The sequence below is a fragment of the Capra hircus genome, chromosome 7 (assembly GCF_001704415.2).
Source record: "Capra hircus breed San Clemente chromosome 7, ASM170441v1, whole genome shotgun sequence".
In the NCBI taxonomy this organism is placed as follows: domain Eukaryota; kingdom Metazoa; phylum Chordata; class Mammalia; order Artiodactyla; family Bovidae; genus Capra; species Capra hircus.
The window spans coordinates 50,528,109-50,550,764 of NC_030814.1; the positions used below are offsets into that span (position 1 = coordinate 50,528,109).

Genomic DNA, 22,656 nt, shown 5'->3' on the forward strand with positions numbered 1-22,656 from the left:
AAATGAAATGGTGTCTATTAAATACCCACTAGGGTACCCTTTCCAATGAGTCAACTCTTCACTGAGGTGGCCAAAGTACTGGAGTTTCAGCTTTAACATCATTCCTTCCAAAGAACACCCAGGACTGATCTCCTTTCGAATGGACTGGTTGGATCTCCTTGCAGTCCCAGGGACTCTGAAGAGTCTTCTCCAACACCACAGTTCAAAAGCATCAATTCTTCGGTGCTCAGCTTTCTTCACAGTCCAACTCTCACATCCATACATGACTACTGGAAAAACCATAGTCATGGCATCACTGACTTGATGGACATGAGTTTGAGTGAACTCCGGGAGTTGGTGATGGACAGGGAGGCCTGGCGTGCTGCAATTCATGGGGTCGCAAAGAGTCAGACACGACTGAGCGACTGAACTGAACTGAACTGATAGACTGATCCTAAAGGAAATCAGTCCTGAATATTCATTGAAGGACTGATGTTAAAGCTGAAACTCCAATACTTTGGCCACCTGATGCGAAGAGCTGACTCATTTGAAAAGACCCTGATGCTGGGAAAGATTGAAGGCGGGAGAAGAAGGGGACAACAGAGGATGAGATGGTTGGATGACATCACTGACTCAATGGACATGAGTTTGAGTAAACTCTGGAAGTTGGTGATGGACAAGGAGACCTGGCATGCTGCAGCCCATGGGGTCGCAAAACGTCAGACACGACTGAGCGACTGAACTGAACTGAACTGAACTGAACTGAGGGTGCCCTTTCATGATAGGCTCTCAGTAAATGTCAGCTAACTTTGTTATTATCAGCAGCAGCAGCAGCAGTATTATAGTTTTCAAAGCTCTTTCACATACAACATCTCATTAAAATCTCCCAACAGCCCAGTGGTTGGTGCTGTGATCTCCCTCTAATAAATGAGAAATGAAAGTGCAAAGAAATGAAAGGAGAGACACTGAGCCAGAAAGAGGCAAAATATGGAATCACGTTAGATTTTGTGTTCTGAACCAGTGCATCCTCTTTCCTCACCATGTTGCCTCTCCATCAAAACATCTGAGGATCTGTTGTTTATTAGTTTTCTCCAAATTATATACTTTGAGTCTTGGGAGCCTGACAAGACAGGCAAACATGACTGTGTTCTTCCCTGGCAGGGCTCAGCAGACAGGAAGCTGGGATAATTGGATTCCAGCCATTCAATCTTAGGGCTGCATTTGTAACCAGCCAACTGCTGATGACCAAACCTAATGGAAAAAGCCCTGACCAAACAAACACAACCCCCCTGCAGGACCTCATTGTTAATGCTACAGAGAGTGAAATTCATCAACAGCAACCAGATCCCATCTAATAGTTCCTATCCAGGGCAGAGGTGGCTTCAGAATGTGCCAAAACTTAGCCTCCCACTAGGGACAAGCAGAGGTCCCTAGCATAGGGAAGAGTGAGGTAAGGAGCCAGGACATTTTTGACAGCAGGGCTCATGTAGTCAGATCAGAACTATATTTTGTTTGGCTTTAGCTAAACTTGATTTGAGCAAAGTGTGCCCTCAGAGTGATGTTACAGCAAGTTGTTAAGATCGTTAGTAGTGCAGCCTCAGAGTGAGTTAATGACTATAAAAATAGGTGATATTGCGAAGATAGCTCATGGAAGGAGTCCCAGTCATTTCCAATCAGCTTTAGCTTAGAACAACTTCAGGTCAGGTGTTTTTAAGGCAGTAGATTAAAAACACACACTGTTGTTGGGCAGTATGTAAAGTTGTGTTTCCTGATATTGTTACTGCAAAAATAATGAAAATTACCCTTAAGAAATTTCATCGTTGTTCCTGATGTATAGGGCAGGATATATGAAAGTACACCTTGTAGGGATTTACCACGCTAGGGGAAGCTGTCTTTGGTTATGGCATTAAGCTTTGCTTAAAAACAGCTTTGAGACTTGGTCCTCTGAGGAAGAGGATGATATGACCTCCCTTCCCAGGGATGGTACTGCTGTGGGTCCCTACCTCGGGCCAGATACAGGCTTCTCCTCTGAGCTTATGGCAAATGATTTTAAGGTATTAACTCAGTATTTGTGGATAAGACCCTGTCTAGTAGCAAAGAATTCCTCCAAGAATAACAGGGATTGAGCTAATGAGGAAAGCCAAGGTTCTTACTCATAGCAGGTGTCAGGAGCTATCCAGGTGTTCAAAGCACTCCCAGCCATTATCTAGGATGCCAGCTCTCTGTCTGACCTCTTCCCTCTATCTGCCACCAAACATTGTCTTTTTGGCTATGAGTTTATCTAACACCTGCTGTCAGGCCGTTGGCTAACCACCAACCAATCCCCAGCCTGTCACATCCGTATCCAAACAGTAGCCAAGGCAGCCTGCACAGTGCTGTTTCCTGGGTTTGTGACCTGCCCCAGCTCCGTCCCAAGCTGCCAGGCCAAGGCTCTGCCTGGACCAGACACGTTTGAACTTAAGAAAGGTAAGGCTGATCAGTTAACATGGTCTTCTACATGTCTTGTCTGGGCAAGGGGAAGGGATGTGTGATTTCTTTTCTGCTCATACTTTCACAATACAAACCTCTTGGGTTCGTGGTGGGTAAAAAGTAAAATGAGGGATGTCAAAGGCTTTGTAAGATCATGGTCTACAGTACAAATGTAAGGGAAAATAGCTGTATATAAAATCATAGATTCAGCTGGGCGAAATCTTACATTAATACTCCAGCAACTGATCTCAAAAATATACAAGCAACTCCTGCAGCTCAATTCCAGAAAAATAAACGACCCAATCAAAAAATGGACCAAAGAACTAAATAGACATTTCTCCAAAGAAGACATACAGACGGCTAACAAACACATGAAAAGATGCTCAACATCACTCATTATCAGAGAAATGCAAATCAAGACCACAATGAGGTACTATTTCATGCCAGTCAGAATGGCTGGAATCCAAAAGTCTACAAGCAATAAACGCTGGAGAGGGTGTGGAGAAAAGGGAACCCTCTTACACTGTTGGTGGGAATGCAAACTAGTACAGCCACTATGGAGAACAGTGTGGAGATCCCTTAAAAAACTGGAAATAGAACTGCTTATGACCCAGCAATCCAACTGCTGGGCATACACACCGAGGAAACCAGAATTGAAAGAGACACATGTACCCCAATGTTTATCGCAGCACTGTTTACAATAGCCAGAACATGGAAGCAACCTAGATGTCCATCAGCAGATGAATGGATAAGAAAGCTGTGGTACATATACACAATGGAGTATTACTCAGCCGTTAAAAAGAACACATTTGAATCAGTTCTAATGAGGTGGATGAAACTGGAGCCGATTATACAGAGTGAAGTAAGCCAGAAAGAAAAACACCAATACAGTATACTAACACATATATATATGGAATTTAGAAAGATGGTAATGATAACCCTGTATGAGAGACAGCAAAAGAGACACAGATGTATAGAACAGTCTTTTGGACTCTGTGGGAGAGGGAGAGGGTGGGATGACTTGGGAGAATGGCATTGAAACATGTATAATATCATATATGAAACGAATTGCCAGTCCAGGTTCAATGCCTGATACAGGATGCTTGGGGCTGGTGCACTGGGATGACCCAGAGGGATGGTATGGGGAGGGAAGTGGGAGGGGGGTTCAGGATGGGAACACGTGGACACCCGTGGTGAATTCATGTTGATGTATGGCAAAACCAATACAATATTGTAAAGTAAAAAAAAATTAAAATTAAAATACTTCTGTTACATTAAAAAAAAAAAAGAACACTCCAGCCAGTAAAAATTCAAACAGCCAGAGGTCACAGGAAAACTATTCAGCAAGGCTGACATGGACAAGTGACAGGGAATAAGGTCTTTAAAACATTTTATAAAACTTATGAAAATCTAAATTTTAATTTTATATGAATATTTTAAATTTCATCTTAACATTTCTGCAATGTGTGATTTTAATCTTATCCCCCACATTTAAGTATAGTGCAGCACAAAAAAAATGTTTGTAAGGTTATATCTTCTGAGATTTTTATAAGGAAAGTTTTTTTTCCGCTAGAATTGCTCACTATTTCAGACATGTCTATAACTTACCTATACATTGCACTCCCAAAATTTGCTCATTAAACTCATTAAGGGTTATAGCCAAGAAAAACAATATTGTTACTCACATTTAAAAGGATGTAAGGAGTAAGAGTAATGTAAGAGTAATGAAATTTTTAATTAAGTAATTATTAAGGTCTAACATATATTCATAGTATTAGTTATTTATAGTAGTTTGTATTATCCTATGTGTAATCTCAACCCCACACAAATACTGGAAACTACTGAACTGTGGAAGCTCAGAGCCATGGAGTGTCTCAGTTCCTCTTGCACTCGGAAACATCCTGGCTCCTACTGTTTGAGTAGCCAAGAACTAATTGTCTGATTTCCAGGAAAACATATCATACAAACAGACACTCAGATATTTAAATCTTCAGCTGATGGTTTATAGCTCACTGAAAGCTTCTGAGTTTCTTTCTTAAATTTTCTTACCATATATGAGTTATTGAAATTGAAACTTTTCATAGAATAAACGTAGTACTTGTTATGGTAACCCTTAGGAGAGCCTTGATTGTGAAGGATATTAAAAGCATGTCATCAGGCTAATGAAGGGCTAGAGAGAACCAATTGAAGGAAGAAAAAAGATGTGGGTCCATGTCACTGTGAAATCTTGTAGTTAATGTTTGACTAGCACAATACTCGAGAAGGAAATGGCACCCCACTCCAGTATCCTTGCCTGGAAAATTCCATGGATGGAGGAGCCTTGTAGGCTGCAGTCCATGGGGTCACGTAGAGTCGGACACAACTGAGTGACTTCACTTTCACTTTTCACTTTCATGCATTGGAGAAGGAAATGGCAACCCACTCCAGTATTCTTGCTTGGAGAATCCAAGGGACAGAGGAGAATCCCAGGGACAGAGGAGAATCCCAGGGACAGAGGAGAATCCCAGGAACAGAGGAGAATCCCAGGGACAGAGGAGCCTGGTGGGCTGCCATCTCTGGGGTTGCAGAGAGTTGGACACGACTGAAGCGACTTAGCAGCAGCAGCACAGTACTGGCTAATAGTTCATGAGCACCATGCCAGGCACGATGAGCAATATGATCATGTCTCACCATAGCTAGCTGAGGGAGATACTCTTTTCATCTCTATGGCAGATGAGGAAACTGGTATAGGGAGGTCTGAGGTTGTGAGGCTTCTAAGTAATGAAGTTGTGATTAGAATTCTGAAGATTTGACTCTCAACCACCATTGTTTGGCTAATGGTCAGTAAAGTAAAAACCATTAGATGAATAAGTCATAGTTCCTTCCCACAAGAGGCTTGTAATTTATCTGGAAACATGCTATCAAGTGTATGTACAATCGTATTTAACAAGACACAGTAAGGTCTATCACAAAGGAAGTTTATATTGTCAAGTAAATTATAGAGGCAGAAAGGGCTATGTTTGTTTAAAAGAGGGAAAGGGAATATCATGTTGAGATGGCCAGAGATGGCTGAAAGGAGGAAGTGGCCCTACCCAACTACATTCTCAAAGATTCCTCAGCACGGACATACCATAGGAAGTTAGCTAAAGAAGAGGGAAGAAAGGCAAAGAGGGTATGGTCTGTGCTTTTTCATCCTTATGATGAATTATTCTGGGCTTCCCTGATAGCTCAGTTGGTAAAGAATCCGCCTGCAATGCAGGAGTGAAGTGAAGTGAAGTTGTTCAGTCGTGTCTGATTCTTTGTGACCCCATGGGCTGTAGACTACCAGGCTCCTCTGTCCATGGGATTTTCCAGGCAATAGTCCTGGAGTGGATTGCCATTTCCTTCTCCAGCGGATCTTCCCAACCCAGGGATCGAACCTGGGTCTCCCGCATTGTAGACAGACACTTTACCGTCTGAGCTACCAGGGAAGTAGGAGATGGAGGAGACCCTGGTACGAATCCTGGGTCAGGAAGATCCGCTGGAGAAGGATTAGGCTACCCACTCCAATATTCTTGGGCTCCCCTTGTGGCTCAGCTGGTAAAGAATTTGCCTGCAATGCGGGAGACCTGGGTTTGATACCTGGGTTGGGAAGATCCCCTGGAGAAGGGAAAGAATTGTTTTAATCAGCTTGCCCTTAACAATTCTGACTCCAGGATCCTGGCTTTCTACCTGGACTCTTGCCTCATGAAAAAGTGAAATTTGATGTCTTGTTGAGGGAAGAGGTGGGCAAAGCTAGGAGAGCCTTTTAGAACCTGGGGCCCTGAAGGTATGAAGGAGTATTTGGATGGGGTTTCCTAATGCGGGGATTAGAGTAGCTCTGGGAAATATAAGAAAGCCATGCATGGCTTTTCTTTCTTGGAATGGGACCCAGAGCTCAAGATGAGCTTCATTCCTTGCCTGATCCAGAATCTACTGAGGGCTAGCCAGATGGGGATGGGGAATAGGTTGCTCTAGCCTTTAGAAGGGAGGCTCTGTGATCAAGATGCTCACTTTAAATGTGTGTGGTTCTGTCAGAGGGCCTTGAGGTCAGATCAGGGTTTTCCCTCTTTTTTCCCCCCCACAAAACCATTTTAACTTTACTCAACATTACGCAACAATCAACACAACTTCCAGTGTTTTCTCAGTCTTCTCTTGGTTAAGCCTTTCTTCTTGAACTGTTTTCAAAGATCATAGAACTGAATCCCCCATCCCTCTTACTAACCAGATTATTTTGGTCACATTCAATCCTGCTTCCAAGCCTCAGCTTCCACATTAGGAAATGAGAGTTAATAGTGTCTACTTCACAAGGTTGGCTTGAATATTATGTGCAACATCATATATGGGGATGTTGTATATGGGAATATTACATGGGATGATTCATGTATGGAATACAAGACGAGGCCTGGCTAGTGATGAAGAAGAGGAAGGGGAAGGAAAGAGGGTGGCTTTCTGTAGATAGCAGCACCATAATACCATAACAGGTAATTTAGGGTACTGGGTTCTGCCTCAGATGCTAACTCCCAGATGCGTTCGGACTGGTAACTTTCCTCCCGGCGCCTGTTTTCTGACTTGGTTAATTAAGATAGCAACCTACAGTGTAAACCTTCCAAGCATTTCTGTGACTCAAATGAAATTCTAGCTATTAAAATGCTTTTCAGAGGTATAGCGTGGTATAACCGTGTTGTGCAATAATTATGCTCCCTTCCTTACCCTCCCCTAAAGGCACTTTGATTCTAGTAGAATGTTCAGTTGGGCTAAGATCACCTGTACACTAACCTCTGCATTTTTTTTCTTCCCCCCAACTTCTGTGGCTGTTTTCTGTTTCAACTAAAAGTGGCTGCTCCTCTGTCTCCAGCTTTTTCCTGCTCTTCTGCAATAGACCGGTTCCTGTATAGCTCTGAACGTACTCTGTAAGTCTGTCACTGTCTGTGTTGTGAGTATACCTGCGTCTGTCCATTCACTTCTTCCCACAAAAGGTCCTTGGTTTCTCTTATTCTCCTGCCCTCACCGGGCCACGTTGAGTCCAGTGGACACATCGCATATCATGGAGACGTCACAGTTGTTGGCTGAAGCCTGTGCAGAGGTCCTTCTGGACCTTGATTGCTGTTGACCTGAAGGCCAAAGATTCATATGGCTTGAGAGCTTTATTTTATTTTCTATCACTTAATTTGAAATATTGTTTTGGGCTTCTTCCCTATTCGGGGAGCACAGTCTTCTCAAGCCCTCTAGGAGATGAGCACTTGACCGAGCTGAATTCCACCAGTGTTAACCGTGGTCCTCGGAGGCTTTTCCCAGGCCCCAGTTCATCCTGTGTCCGCTTGGCTGTAAGTGGTGAACTCCATCTTTCTCAAACAAATAATTGTGACTAAATTTATTTTTCTTTCAGTTTTTAAAAAATCCTTTTGTTTTGAAATACTTTTGTATCTGTAGAAGAATAGTGGAGGGTCATCCCTGGTGGTCCAGTGGTTAAGAAACTGCATGCTTGCTCAGTCATGTCCAACTCTTTGCAACCCCATGAACTGTAGCCTGCCAGGCTCCTCTGTCCATGGGATTTTTCAGGCAGGAATGCTGGAGTGTAGGAGATGCGGGTTTGATCCCTGGTCACAGAACTAAGGTCCCACATGCTGCAGAGCAACTAAGGTCATGAGGCACATCTAGAGAGTTTGTGTGCCACAGTGAAAGATCCTGCATGACGCAACCAAGATCCCGCGCGGCACAATTAAGACCCAACACAGTCATATAAATAAGTTACTTACAACGGATAGTACAGTGATAGTACATGGTGTGCATGGATGCCTTGCACGCAGCTTCCCCTCATGCTAACAGTTTCTATAACCTTGGGACATTCATCAAAAGCTAGAAAATGAGCATTCATCCAATACTATTAAGTGAAACACAGACTTTATTTGGATTCCCCTAGCATCAAATCAGATTTTGAGTAACATTGTTCAAAGTAATTACTGTGAATTTCCATTGTTAAGTTATTTTACGCCACTGTCAAGGCCTTGAGGAGCGTTTGAAGTGTTTTCTTCTGCCCTGTATGGTCCCAGCGGGTTCTGCTGTGCTGATCGTTGTAGACATTCTTGTGTTTCTGCTCTCTCTGCACATGTCGCCCATCCTTGTTTCCTGTGATCAGTTTATCTGCAGTAGCATCACACGTTTCCCTTGCCATCCTAGTTTCCGGTCTCTGCTCTGCTGTGTGTAGAAGGGCGGAGCTGTCTAGAGTTGTATGCAAACTAAGTTTACATATTCTCTGAGGGAAAGATGAGGAAGACTGCAAGGAAAGTCCACACCTTTGGGACAACTACTCTGATTACTCAGAGACCTTGGAAAAAAACAAGCAAACCAAAGGTTTCTGGATAATTAAGGTCACTGGATACTGACCTTTGGATAAATGAAGTATTGCTAGCAAAAGATTCACAGGAACACAGACATACAGATGTCCCCCTGATGGTTCATTTTCTCTTGATGCCTTAGGTTTTCCTGAATTAATGGCTAGCAGTGAAAAGTCCTGTCTCCACAACATATACTGTTGTTTTTTTTTCCTCTCCGTCCACATTCTTTCTTTGACTCCTTGAGACCTCCTGTATCAGCCTGCTCAGTCTGCCATAACAAAATATCATAGACCAGGTAACTTAAATATCAGAATTTATTTCTCACAATTTTGGAAGCTGGGGAGTCCAAGATTCAGGTGGAGGCAAATTTGGTTCCCGGTGAGAATCCTCTCCCTATCTTAAAGACAGATGTCTTGTCACTCTGCTCCTATGGCAGAGAGTGTCTCTGAGACGGAGGGTGTGGAGGTGGGGGATGGAGAGAGAGGGCTCAGTTCTTTCTTCCTCTTCTTATAAGGGTACTAATCCCATCATGGATGCCCTACCCTCAAGAGCTCTTCTAAACCTAACTACCTCCCAGAGGTTCCACCTCCAAATACCATCATATTTGGGTTTAGGCCTTTAACATAGGAATTTTTGAAAAAATAAAAACATTCGGTTTATAATATGTTTCCATCCTGTACCAGCTGAGAGGTATTCCTTTTTCAATCTTCAGACTCCTAGCTTCTTTGCCAGGGGGTGTCCATGGAAGTGACCCAACCCATGATGTGAGTTTTGTGTTTCTCAGTATCCTCCTCATGGAAGGATTGAATGACACAGTGCCCACAATCCCTGTATCCAATGTCTACAGTGACTTCCCACATTCTACCACATACAAATCTTACTCACCCTTTAAGATCCATTCAATGCCACCTTCTTCCAGAGCCTTCTGCACCACCCATGAGCATTTACAATCTGTAAGAACACAAATTTTCTGCTAATGTGAGGTATCTGATTGGACATATGTCTGGCCTCCTGACATGAAATACCCACAGCCAGAAATACCCTCAGCCTGTTTTTTTCCAAAAGAGGAATGTGTGGAGGGGATTACATCTCCCCACCCCACCCTCCAGAAGACATGGCATAGTACATGAGAGAATGGAAAGTGCCATCACTATTGCAGAGATAATCTGAGTGGTGAACACACAGGGCTACTGTGAAGATCAGTGGGAGAACAGTTGCCAACATACTTTGTAATCAGTATAAATTCCAGCAATGTGGAGGAGGATTGTCTCATTCTGTAATCCAGTCAGTAAATATTTCTATATATTCTATGATATTCTGCACTATATATTGTGAGCTATGTAGCAAGCATTAAAAAGAATAAGGCTGCAAGTACTAATAGCAAAAAGGGCTTGGGATTCTAGCATGCCTGGGTTTGAATCCTGGCTTTGCCATTGCTAGTTGAGTAACCTCTGGCAAATCTTAACCTCTCTGAGTTTCAGTGTTCTCATCTGTGAAATGGAAATATATAAAATAACAGTGCTAACATCATAGACTCATTGTTAGTATTAAATGCAATAATATTTTAAAGTACTCAGTGCAGGATCTGGTACAGAGGGCTAAAAGATTGATTCTTCTTTTAATAAGATGCCGGCTCTGCCTTCCAGGAGTGTCAGGAGGCCAGACATATGTCCAATCAGACACTTCACATTAGCAGATAATTTGTGTTCCTACAGATAGTAAATGCTCATGGGTGGTGTAGAAGGCTTCTGGAAGTAGGTGGCACTGAATGGATCTTAACGAGTGGGTAGAATTTGGATGCGGTAGAATATGGAAATCATTGTAGACATGAAATACAGGGATTGTGGGCATTGTGTCATTCAGAATACTTTGGCCTGTAATTGCTAGAATTCCTAACTAAAATTAACTCCAAAAATAAGATTATTTATCCATTTACAAGATAAAAAGCTTGGTTTGGTAGAGTTTGGTAGTTTTAGGATTGGTTGTTCCAGTGATTCAACAGCTCTGTGAAGGACCCAGATGCTTTTCCTCTGCTCTTTTCAGCCTGTTAGTTTTCATTCTAAATGATACTTTTGTGGTCACAAACTAGCTGCAACAGTTCCAAACATTGCATCTTCCTCACACAATCATAACCAAGTGCTGGAAGAGAAGGTAGACTCTTATTGTACTTGTCTTTTATTCAGGAGGAAAACATTTTCCATCCCCCTAGCAGGCCTTCAAGTCTTGTTAATCAGAAGATCACAGGCCAAGCCCTTAGCTGTAATGCACCTGGTATTTTTGCCTATACTCAGAGATAGGCTCTGTTAGAAAGAAAAAAGAATGTGTGAGACTTTGCTTTAAATAGCTCACAGTGTTTACTACGGACTATAAACCCATTTATCCTTCCTGAAGAAAAACACAGGGAGATTTATTGAAAAGAGATATCTCATGGATCCCCAGAATAGCAAACTCACTGGCCTTCCTGGTGACAAATAAGGAACATGGGTGCTTTTAGGGATTAAGTTCCTCTTTCTATCTCTCTGAGACCATAATCTATTTCTATTTTTCACTGAATATCAGCTTTATTCTTTTCTCTTTCTAGATCACCTTTCTTTGCTTCTATGAACACATGAGTAAAATGTGGCTCCCCTAGGCAGCCCTTCCCATTCTCAGTTCAAGCACTAAGACCATGATAATGTCTCCGCATTCCCCAGTCACATATTTCCTGGAGATAGAAGCAGAGTTAACTTTGGATTCTGCTATGACCTGGAGGTGGACTTCCCTATAGCTCAGATGGTAAAGAATCTGCCTGCAATGCAGGAGACCCAGGTTCGATCCCTGGGTCAGGTCCCCTGAAAAGGAAATGGCAGTTCAATCCAGTATTCTTGCCTGAAGAATCTCATGGACAGAGGAGCTTGGTGAGCTACAGTCCGTGGGGTCACGACTAAGTGACTAACGCATGAGCAAGAGGTAGAGCCTCCTGACTAACACACGGCCAGGAGGTAGAGCCTCCTGCAGGGGTGGGGACTGGTCCTTAGATTATGGAAGAAATGGCTGGAGACCACGGCCACGGCTGTATGCTGTGGTAAAGAAGCACGTGTAAGAAACCATGAGCTTGTGAGCATGGGGTGGGGAGACCAAGAGAGGAACACAGTTAAAGGAAACATTTCCTGTTTTGCAGTAGTAATAAATTCCTGTGTAAAAACAAACAGCTGAATTATAGGTGTGGATTTTAATCTGGGCTCCACTGATAATCAAAGAGAAGACCTGAGGCCAGGGTCCCTTAGCAAGAATATCTGTTTTCTAATTACAGAAATAAGCTAGTGCAGAGGGGAACAACCAGGGAGCCAAAGAATAGGAACCCTGGTCTATGAGGAATCCTGAAGGACTTGGAGGTGTTTCTCCTGGAGCAGAAAAGTCTCAGCATAGGTGATTGAGAGCTCCAGCATTAATGACATTGGCATCCCATTAGGTTTGCAGGCTAAATTCAGACCAGACACTCTTAATCGGTGGGACCAGTGAGGGTGTCCTGCTCACTGTTCTCTACAAGGTCCTTCTCTCTCTTCCCACTTACTGCTCCTACTTGTTCTTATGACCTGTCTTGTCTCTTCCTGAGGAACGAACCTCCACACTGGTCTCAGTGTCCCCATTGTCCCAGTTATTTCCCGCAGTGCAACCTGTATTCATTTCATTCTCCTTTACTCCAAGATTCAGCCCAACTTCCTTACCCTCAGTCATGGAGCCTCAACTTCCTCTAAGCCTCATCTCCCAGCAATCTCATCCCTACCATGTAGGATGCTGTTAGAACAATCACCATTCCGCAAACTAAGGATGCCACTATAAGCTCTTTCCTGCCTCCACACTTCACCTAGCCCATGCCAAACCTTGAAAGCCCTCATCATCCCCATGTCCAGTGCACCACCAGGTCCTATGAGCCCTACCTTCAAGGTAGAACCTGAATCTGACTACTTCCCAACACCTCCACTGTTACCATCCCAAATCTCCAAGTCACTGATATCTCTTCCAACCATCTCATCCTCTGTTGTCCCCTTCTCCTCCTGCCTTTAGTCTTTCCCCACATCAGGGTCTTTTCAGATGAGTCAGTTCTTCCCATCAGGTGGCTAAAGTATTGGAGTTTCAGCTTCAGCATCAGTCCTTCCAATGAATAGTCAGGACTGATTTCCTTTAGGATTGACTGGTTGGATCTCCTTTCAGTCCAAGGGACTCTTAAAACTCTTCTCCAACACCACAGTTCAAAAGCATCAATTCTTTATAGGCGCTTAGCTTTTTTTATAGTCCAGCTCTCACATCCATACATGACTACTAGAAAAACTATAACTTTGACTCGACAGACCTTTGTTGGAAAAGTAATGCCTCTGCTTTTTAATATGCTGTCTAGGTCAGTCATAACTTTCCTTCCAAGAAGCAAGCATCTTTTAATTTCATGGCAGTGATTTTGGAGGCCCCCCCAGAATAAAGTTTCTCACTATTTCCATTGTTTCCCCATCTATTTGCCATGAAGTGATGGGACCAGATGTCTGACATCTCTAGACACCTTAAAGTGTCTATATATGAAGTGATATATATGTATAATTGACTCACTTTGCTGTACACCTGAAACTACCACAATATTTTAAATGAACTATACCACAATAAAAATTAAGAAATAGAATAAAAATAAAGAGTGCCAGTCCACACTGCCTACTCCCCCAACACAAGCATAACAACGATGTTAAACTAAAGTCAGCATGTTGCTGTGCTCAGTTGCTCAGTCATGTCAGACTCTGTGGCCCACATGCCAGGCACCTCTGTCCATGGAATTTTCCAGGCAAAAAAAACTGGAGTGAGTTGCCATTTTCTACTCTAGGGGATCTTCCTGACCCTGGGATAAAACCTGTGTGTCCTGCATTGGCAGGTGGATTCTTTATCACCTGGGAAGCCCCTAAAATCAGCACATGCACGTGTGCAATGTTGCTTCAGTATATACCACCTTACAAAAAAGAAAAGAAAGAAAATCACCTGTGACAGGCAAAATATTGTCCAAAGAGGTTCACATCCTAATCCTCAAAACCGATGAATCTATTACGTTAGATGGCTAAGGGACTTTGTAGATGTGATTAAGCTATGGTAGTGAGACAGGGAGGGGATTTTCCTGGATTATCTGGATGGGCCCACTGTAATCACAAGCATCCTTATAAGGATCAGGGTCGGAGGAAGAGATGTGATGGTGGAAGCAGAGTTCAGAGCAGTGAGGCCATGGACCAGGGAATGAGGGCAGCCTCTAGATGCTGGGAAAGGTGAGGAATGGCGTGCCCTCCTGGGATCTCCAGAAAGAGTGCAGCTCTACCCAGAACCTTGACTTTACAAGGTTCTGACACCCGTTTTGAACTTCAGACCCCCAGAGCTGGAAGATAATAAATTTGCATTCTTTTGAGCCAGTAAGTTTGTAGTAATTTATTATAGAATCAATGGGAAGCTAAGATAACTCCTGATTTGCCTCTGGCCCCCTCTGCAACCCCGCCTCTGCCCACTCTACACATCACAGCTAGAATAGTCTTCCAAATCATAAAGTCCTCATGAGCCCCACTCTTGTTCCCTTGGCCAGCTTCCCACTGCTCTGAGGATGAGCAAAATGGCCTTTAGCAAGGTGAGCCTTGGGGCCTTCACCCTCCTGCTAGACTGCTGAGCACCCTGTTCTGCGGTCACACCTGCCCTCAGGACTGTGGTCCTCTAATCTTGCTGGACCTTAGCCAACATCTTCCTTCCTGTTTAACCCTTACCCATCTTTCAGCTCTCATCTCCCTCACTTCCTCAGTCATGCTACCCTGACACACTCACCTCGGCCACATCTCCTATGACATGTTCTCACAGCACCGCCAAGCACCACTCATCCCTAACTCTTCTCAGGCTGGCCATTTTCCATCTCGCTGTGGGTCTCCCACACTCGCCCTACAAGCTCCTCGCGGACAGGGACTGTAGCTTTTCCTCACTGCCCTGTTACCTTCAGGGCATGACACAGTGGTAAGCACTCATAATATGTTTTTAAATAAGTGGCTGAATGAATAAATACCTAAGAATTTGAAAATCTCATATTCCCCTGAACATCAAAAAGCACCCAATATGAGATCTTTGTTTCCAGGTGATGGTGCTCCGGCTTGCATGAACCTTTGCCTTAGGGTTGAATCTCTTTAAACTCATGCACCTTGCATTTTTAATTAAATCATCTTCTCGCAAGTGCCCCCATGTGAGCACTGCCAAGAGGGGGAGGGCCGCATGTGTAATGAAGTCTAATCATTTCCTTATAATACTAGGTTGGGCAGGCAGAGGGGGCTATTATCATGCGACTAATTACTGCATCCAGGCTGCTCTAAGTGCGATGCTAATTGCTCAGTGAATGAATTGTAGACTCAGGTAATTACCAAACCTAATGTGGCTTCAGTCATGTTTGAGTAAATTAATGCAGAGAGAGAAAGCAATCCAGCTTGAAGGGAGCTGCCTCCTGCCTTCCTGTTGCTTGGGAGACAGCAGTTGGGCTTTTTCATCTGGACTCAGAGCTGTCCAGGTACACTCACACATCTGGGGTCTGGTCTCCACAATTCAGCTGCAAGACTGCAGCTCTTACTTCAAACAAATTTTATACCCAAGAGCTAGAGACTCTTGTCTCTCAGAACAACCTCTCTCTGGGGCTGTTTCTTTACCTGTAAGTCCATCTTGAGGATTTCCTTCAGCCCTATGATCAGTGACTACGTGAGCGAATATTTGATTAATTATTAAAGAATGGATTTCTGCAAATCAGTCATCAAGTACTGGGTTCAGGAATTACTTCTATCATCAAATAGCAACAGTTCTCATAAACACTTACAGAGTGCTTACTAGCTGACTGGCACTGTTCTAATAAGCATTTTCTCTGTGTTATTTCACTGAATACCTACAGTGACTCAGAACATTTTGAGTAAATCAACAGAGCTAGTCAGTGGTAGAGGTAGGGTTAAACTTAGGCATTCTTACTCAAAAGCCTATATTCCTAACTGCCTCATACATAACTACTTCTCTGACCCTGGGAGTGTCATATTTTTTGTGCCTTGGTTTCCTTACCAGTGAAGATTTCTGCACCCACTGCATGTCCAGCCTTTTGTGAAGGTCTTTACAGTTGTTGATTTGATCACAACAAAGCTGTGAGGTAGGTAGAACTAAGCTGCTTGATTAGGCAACACATCTAGTAAACGGCAGAGTCAGGGTCTGAATGCTGTTTTGCAGTATTGTGTGCTTTCGTGCACCCTCGTTAGGAAAACGCTGCCCAAAGCCAGTCACTGTCACCACGTCAGGCGGGCCTAAGCTCGCAAGGCAGTATGAGTTCATAAGATAGTGTACCATATCATCCCAAATCTGCTCAGGTTACTTATTTACTATCAAAGTGAAAATACCAAATTAAAAATAGGTCTCATGAGATTTGGAGAAACCTTTGCACGTCAGACAACCATGAAAGACACACCGCCCTCTGCTGGAGTCCTACTGAGGAAATCCCAGACTGGCCTCTCCTTTCTGGGTGTATCACCCACGATGGTGACAGGACCATCCAAATGTAACAGGAAACATGCCCATGTATAATAGGAGCTTTTGCCTTTCCACGGAACTCTGGAGCCTCCACTTGTTATTCCTAAACAACTCACTCGTTAGCACACGAGAAACATACTCAGGAGAGACATGTTGAAGGCTGCTGTGGAGATGTTCCTGATTCCATGGCAGCATATGTTTTTATATAAATATGAAAAGATGCCTCTTCCAGGGCACCCTCTTCATGTGGACTTGATTGATTGCCAGTGAGCATGGCTTATTGGCCATGAAAAGGGCAAAGGATTGGGAATGTGTTTTGAGGTTAAGAGTGTGGGTGTCGTGGACACTGTGGCCTTAAATAAATTGCTTGACTTCTCTGAGTCTTAGTTTTCTCATCTGTAAAATATGTCCTAGTATAGTTTCTACTTGGGTTCTAAAGCCACTGTGGATGATGACTGCAGCCACAAAATTAAGAGACATTTGCTCCTTGGAAGGAAAGCTATGACAAACCTAGACAGTGTTTTATAAAGCAGAGACATCACTTTGCCAGCAAAGGTCTGAATAGTCAAAGCTATGATTTTTCCAGTTGTCAGGTATACATGTGAGAGTTAGACAATAATGAAGGCTGAGTGCCAAAGAATTGATGCTTTCAAACTGCAATGCTGGAGAAGATTCTTGAGGGTCCCTTGGACAGCAGGGAGATCAAACCTGTCAGTCCTAAAGGAAATCAACCCTGAATATTCATTGGAAGGACTGATGCTGAAGCTCCAATACTTTGGCCACCTGATACGAAGAGCGAACTCATTGAAAAAGACCCTGATGCTGGGAAAGATTGAAGGCAGGAGGAGAAGGGGACAACAAAGGATGAGATGGTTAGATAGCATCCCCAACTCAATGGATGTGAATTTGAGCAAACAGGTGGGCATCTGACTGTGGTCCTGGTCAGGCTCTGCCACTCACTTACCACAATGCTCATTACTCACTCGGATGCACCAAGTTTCACTTTGTTCTCCATATAATGTTGGTCTTATTGCCTACCTTGCCTGGCCTGGAAAGCTACTTATGAAGTCATGGGTGGGAAAATCAATTCGTGCTGCTTTGGTGCCCGTGCTTGCCAAATGAGAGCTTGTGTTTCTGATAAGGGAGAAAGAACAAGATCTGGGTGCCTTCAATATCTTGAGTTCTTTTAAGTTTTGCCTGTAAAGGAAATAAAGGAGGAAAATATTTTTAAGCCTAGAATTATATATGCTGTGCATATATAATTATTGTCATTATTATATACTCACATCTAAATGAGGTATTGAGGGAAAGAAGTAAATAGAATAATTTAGCTTCAATATTTTGAGATTCTGTTTTGTGTCAGACTGTGCTCCTGTTTTTCATGCATGATGTAATTTGGCCCGTACACCAGGACTGTGACGTGTCTCTGTCACTCTGTCACACTGGAGGAAAATGAGGCATACTGACATTGAATAACTTGCTAAATATCACAAAGCTGGTAAGTGTAGAGCCTGGTTTGGGGAAAAGGTCTGCTAACTCAAGTCACAGTTTTTACCACTATGCTGCATGACGCAGCCTCTAGTTGGTGAGACAAGGCCAGGGAAACCCCAGCACACGCGACAGAGTCTGAGAACAGTTGTAAAGGCTAGATCTTCTGGTAGAATTAAGTATATTACCAAACTACTCGCTCACTCAGATTATTGCCGTAACCTCCTGAATTCCTGCGCTCATGTCAACTCCATTCCATCTACTCTCCATAAAGCAACCAGAGAGAGCCAGCTAAGAAGTCATTCAGATGCGCTGCTCACACCTCTCACAGGCAGTGAAAGTCAAAGCTTTACAGGGACCTGCAAGCCATGGCTCTTCCGCCTCCACTCTGGCCCCAGCTACCTCACTGGCCTCAGCTCTCAACTCCGTCCACTCTCCCCCTCACTCTTTCTGCCTCGGCGCCCAGCATCCTTGCTTTTCTTCAGACCTTCCAGACAGAATCTAACCTCAGGACCTTTGCACATGTTGTTCTCTCTACCTGGAATGCTTTTCTCCCTGATATGCGCCTGTCTCCATTCTTCATTATATTTCATAGAATTTAGTCAGAAGACAGAAACCACACCAGCTATTTAAGCAATATTTTAATAGGTAGCGACTCTAAGAAGCAACTGCTCCCTCTAGGGCTGAGAGAACAAAAGGAGTAACCTCCCCACCCCAACAACAACAAAAAAAACCTAGGAACTTAGAGAGATTGCACAGAGCAGAAACTTGGACCTCTGAGGAAAAGGAGGCACTATCTCTGAGGGGCTGTTTTGCAGCTGGTTATGTGAGAGTTGGAAAGACTGTAAACAAGACTTTCTGCTGCTACTGCAAGGCAGCGCTGGTGCTGAGGAAGCATGGGTGGGGTGATGCTCAAGAGAAGCAGGAGTAGGTAGGGAGCTCGCAGGAGGAGCAAGGCTCTTCTCTTCCATCCAGGCTTCCAGTCCTCTGCTGGAGGAGCATGAGAGGAGCCGGCTCACAAGCCAGCATTTGATTTGCAGAACCACAAAGCCAAGCTTAGAAGAGTGGTGTTGAGGCGGAGAGATTATGACTCTATGGCTGGAATGTTGACCACCCTAAAGCCTTTACTCACATATCTCACTGGGACCTGTCCTGGCCACCCTCATGAAGACTGTGTAATCCAACCCTTTCTTTAACTCTTTCCACTTCGCTTTTCTCCTCAGCACTCACCTAGCAGGCGCTCGTGGCTCTTCAGGTCAGAGCTCTGCTGCTCAGCTCTCCGTTAGCACCATCTGCAGTGACAGTTCTGTCACCGAGCAGACTCATGCCCTCTTGTGTTCCTCAGCTAACACCTGCTTCTGTCCAGCTAGGAGGACATTTTATTCTAGATCAGGGCACCATGCACATTTTGGGCCAGTTAATTCTTTGTTGTGGGAGTCTGCTGTGTACTGAACAATATTTAGCAGGATTTTTGACCTCTACCCACTAGATACCATTAGCATCACCCCTGCCATGACAAGCAAAAATGCTTCCAAATTGTTTCTGTTGAGACTCACTGTTCTAAATTTATAGCTGGTCCATGACTTGTGTGTGAACCAGTTAAGCACATGGGTGTTGGCATCAAATAGACCAGGTTTGATAGGTTGTATCTTCACATATTACCTGTACTCCTTTGGGCAAGTCACTGAGGCTATGTGTAATTTGGCTTAAATGAAAAATAGACATAATCTTATTTAATAGGGTTGTTGTGCAGATTATAGAGAGTGGAGAGAGTTTAGTACAGTATCTGCTATCTACCAACCAGTCAACACAAGTCAACAATAAATTAATATAATTCAAAGGAAAGCATCAGTATAATTCTTGAGAAACTACCGACAAGTTGGTTGTCAACATATGATGCCAAGTAACTTGTGTGTGTTTATTTTACTGAATGGACTTGACACTTGCTGTGAGAATGAGAGGTAACAGCCCTTCTAAACTGTAGAAATGTCAAAAGAATCACTGCCAGATGCTGTAAACTGGATTACTGATGACAAGACCCACTTATGATTGAGACTGATTTAAATGCAATTAACATATTGAGTGCAAGTGTGTGATACTGCAGAAAAACAATAAACACTTGTCACATAGTAAAGTTCACTCTGATGCTTAGAGTCAACATGCTGTTGGATCCATCTAATTGAGTTACTGTCCCGAATGTCACCAGAAGAAATCCAACTAATAAGTACAGCTACATTGTCTTTCAGGCTCTGAGTGGTTTATGAATCTCAGTTCAGAACTTGGGTATTGCTGAACCTAGAACCATCCCTGCTGAGATATTAGACACTGCTTGAACTGGTATATAGGGTCCATTTTAATGAGTAACACAAGAACTCCAGGTTTTATTGCAGGGAAATAAATCTGAGTACCAATGCCAGTTCTACCCCTCACTCTATATAACCCTGGACCTGTCCTTTCCTCTGGGACTTCAGCTAAAAGGAGCAGTTCAGATGCTCTTCCCTCTTGCTGAAGCGCCAGCCCTTGCCCAACCCCACCTCGCCAAGCTCTCAGAAGTGTGCAGGGAAAGGACGTCAAGAATGATGGGAGTGCTCTCTTTGGTACACTTGAAGAATGCCTGTCAGATTCTCAAGCTTTCTTTTCTTCCTCCTTAGGTACACAGTTCTGCACAGTGGACACCAGGAACTCGAGAAACTGCCCATACACAATGACCCAGAATCCCTGGAATCATGCTTCTGATTGAGGACATGGCTCACAACTAAGCCATTCATTCCCATTCATGTCTGCATGAACAGAACACCCTGGCATCTCTCCTGACCCTCATCACCACCTGTGAGGCATGGGGCCATGGGGCCGAGGGCCCAGGGAAGGCACGTGGGTGACTGGGTTGGACGGGATCTAAGGGCAGAGTGTGGAGGACCTCAGAGCTGAGAAGAGGCTTCAGGTGCCATCAGATGCAGGCTCCCAGCCAACACAGAAGCGGTGTCCTCCATTGCGTTCTGGAGGCTGGTCAGTCTCTGCTTGTAAACCTCCAGGGACAGGAGCTCACTCCCTCCCAACACAGCTTCTTCTATTGTGGAGAAGATTAGTTATAAGGAAGCTCTTTCCTTTGTTGGGACACAAATTTGTCTCTGCTCTAGTTTGCATCTGGGACCAAGCAATTGGCCCCCTTCTTCCACTGAGAGCTCTTAAATATTGGAAGACCAAGATCTGCCACCTACCCCACCTTTTAAAGTCTTCTCTCTGAACTCAACAACTCTAATTTCCTCTCCATTCTGGCCATCTTCTGGATGTGCATTGGTGGGTGAATTAATCAAGGCTCTCACAAAGAAATTAGGTTGATGTCAGTGCCAAGATGTCTGTCCAGAAGCACTGAATTTTCTTAAGTGAAGCATCAGTGTTTATTGGTTCATAGACATGAACATTTTTCTTTCTTTTTTTTTTTTTCCCTCTTGGGGATAGACTTTGGAAACTGTGCTTAAGTTTTGGTTTGGATCCATTATCAAAAGGCCTCTTTACAGCTGGTCTGATGTGTGTATGTATGTGTGTGTGTGTTTAAAGATATTTTCTCATTGGCAGACTTGCTGTGAGGCCATTCAAAATAAATCTTGATTCACTCCCTTTCCGTGACAGTGGGAAAAGGACTTATACCTTTACCGAGAATGTTGACTGAGAATTGTCCTACAATTCAGATTTGGGGAGGGAAACTCAGTTGCTCCTATAAGCCCCTTTTAGGGGCTTACTTTCTTGGGAAACTTCATTGGCCTCCTTCCTGTGAAGTTCCTGGGCTACCATTTTTATACATCTGTTTAGGTATCTCATTTCCTCCCAGCTCCTAAGGAGATGCTTCCCTGATGTCAAAGCCAACACCAAATGACTTTATGTTGGGGTGAATTATCCCCTCAGCTGGAGACTCTATGGTTTTTCAGTTGCCTCTCTTTTGGTTGCTGATAAAAACCCTACTGAGAGTGTTCACTGCTGGTCCTTATGGGGAAGCCTAGGGAAGGGGCAACGTGGTGGGTAGTTGGGAGTATATAGAACGTGAACTACAAGATAAAGAAGTGCCAGACGTTTCTAACCTCACCAGTTCTCCTTGCCCTTTTACTTGTCTGTTGTCCCCACTTTCCTTCCTAAGTGATCCCAGAAGCCACAGTTGCCTCCGTATCAGCCATTTCATCCACAAGGGAAGGACCCATCAATTTGGGGCAGGATGGTCAGACTCAACGTAAGACCTGGGTGAACCACACCCTGGTTTTAGCACCCAAACCCCACATTCTAGGAAACTTTTCAATCTCACATAAACTAGGCTGAACGGTCACCCTGTTGATGGGAACCTCCCTGTGCTGAGGGTTAATATGCCTCCTCAGAATTGCACTTCCTTTATTTTCACTTTTTCATGGAAAAGGCAGAAATAAGTGAATTTGGAAGTCCAGACTTTTCCACATGCTATCTAAATGTGGTCTTTGTTTTCCTCAAAGGATAAAGGACTTCTTAGGGTAAGACTAAGACAATCCTAGCTTTGAGGCAGCTGGTGCACTTCAATGCCTCCCGAAGTAAATAATTTCTACTATATAATACAAATGTGATACATGCACACACAAATACCATAGGATTTCTTCCCTGTGAAATGTTTCTTTCCCTAGGGGCGTAGCATGCGTATCTGCTTATGCAAAATGTTTCTCAGTGTTAGTCTCCCAAATTAAGTGGCAACTTGAACTCATCAGGGATCCAAAGATTACAACATGTCGCGGGCCGTATTTCTGGACTCTCTGGATATGCTTATGTGGGCCAGGCCATGAATGGTGTCTGTAGAGATCACATGTACCCTGGGTCAGGGAAAGAACAGCAATTGCAG

At 43.7% G+C, this 22,656-nt stretch overlaps 1 protein-coding gene across 1 annotated transcript in view; it reads left to right on the forward strand.

Moving 5' to 3' along the window:
* The window catches only part of HTR4 (5-hydroxytryptamine receptor 4), a 200,332-nt gene extending 178,104 nt beyond the window's left edge, over nucleotides 1-22,228 (forward strand). The window contains exon 8 of the mRNA XM_018050182.1: nucleotides 20,456-22,228. Within this exon, the coding sequence (XP_017905671.1) occupies nucleotides 20,456-20,540 (85 nt within the window). The 3' untranslated portion in view covers nucleotides 20,541-22,228. The remainder of the gene's footprint in view (nucleotides 1-20,455) is intronic.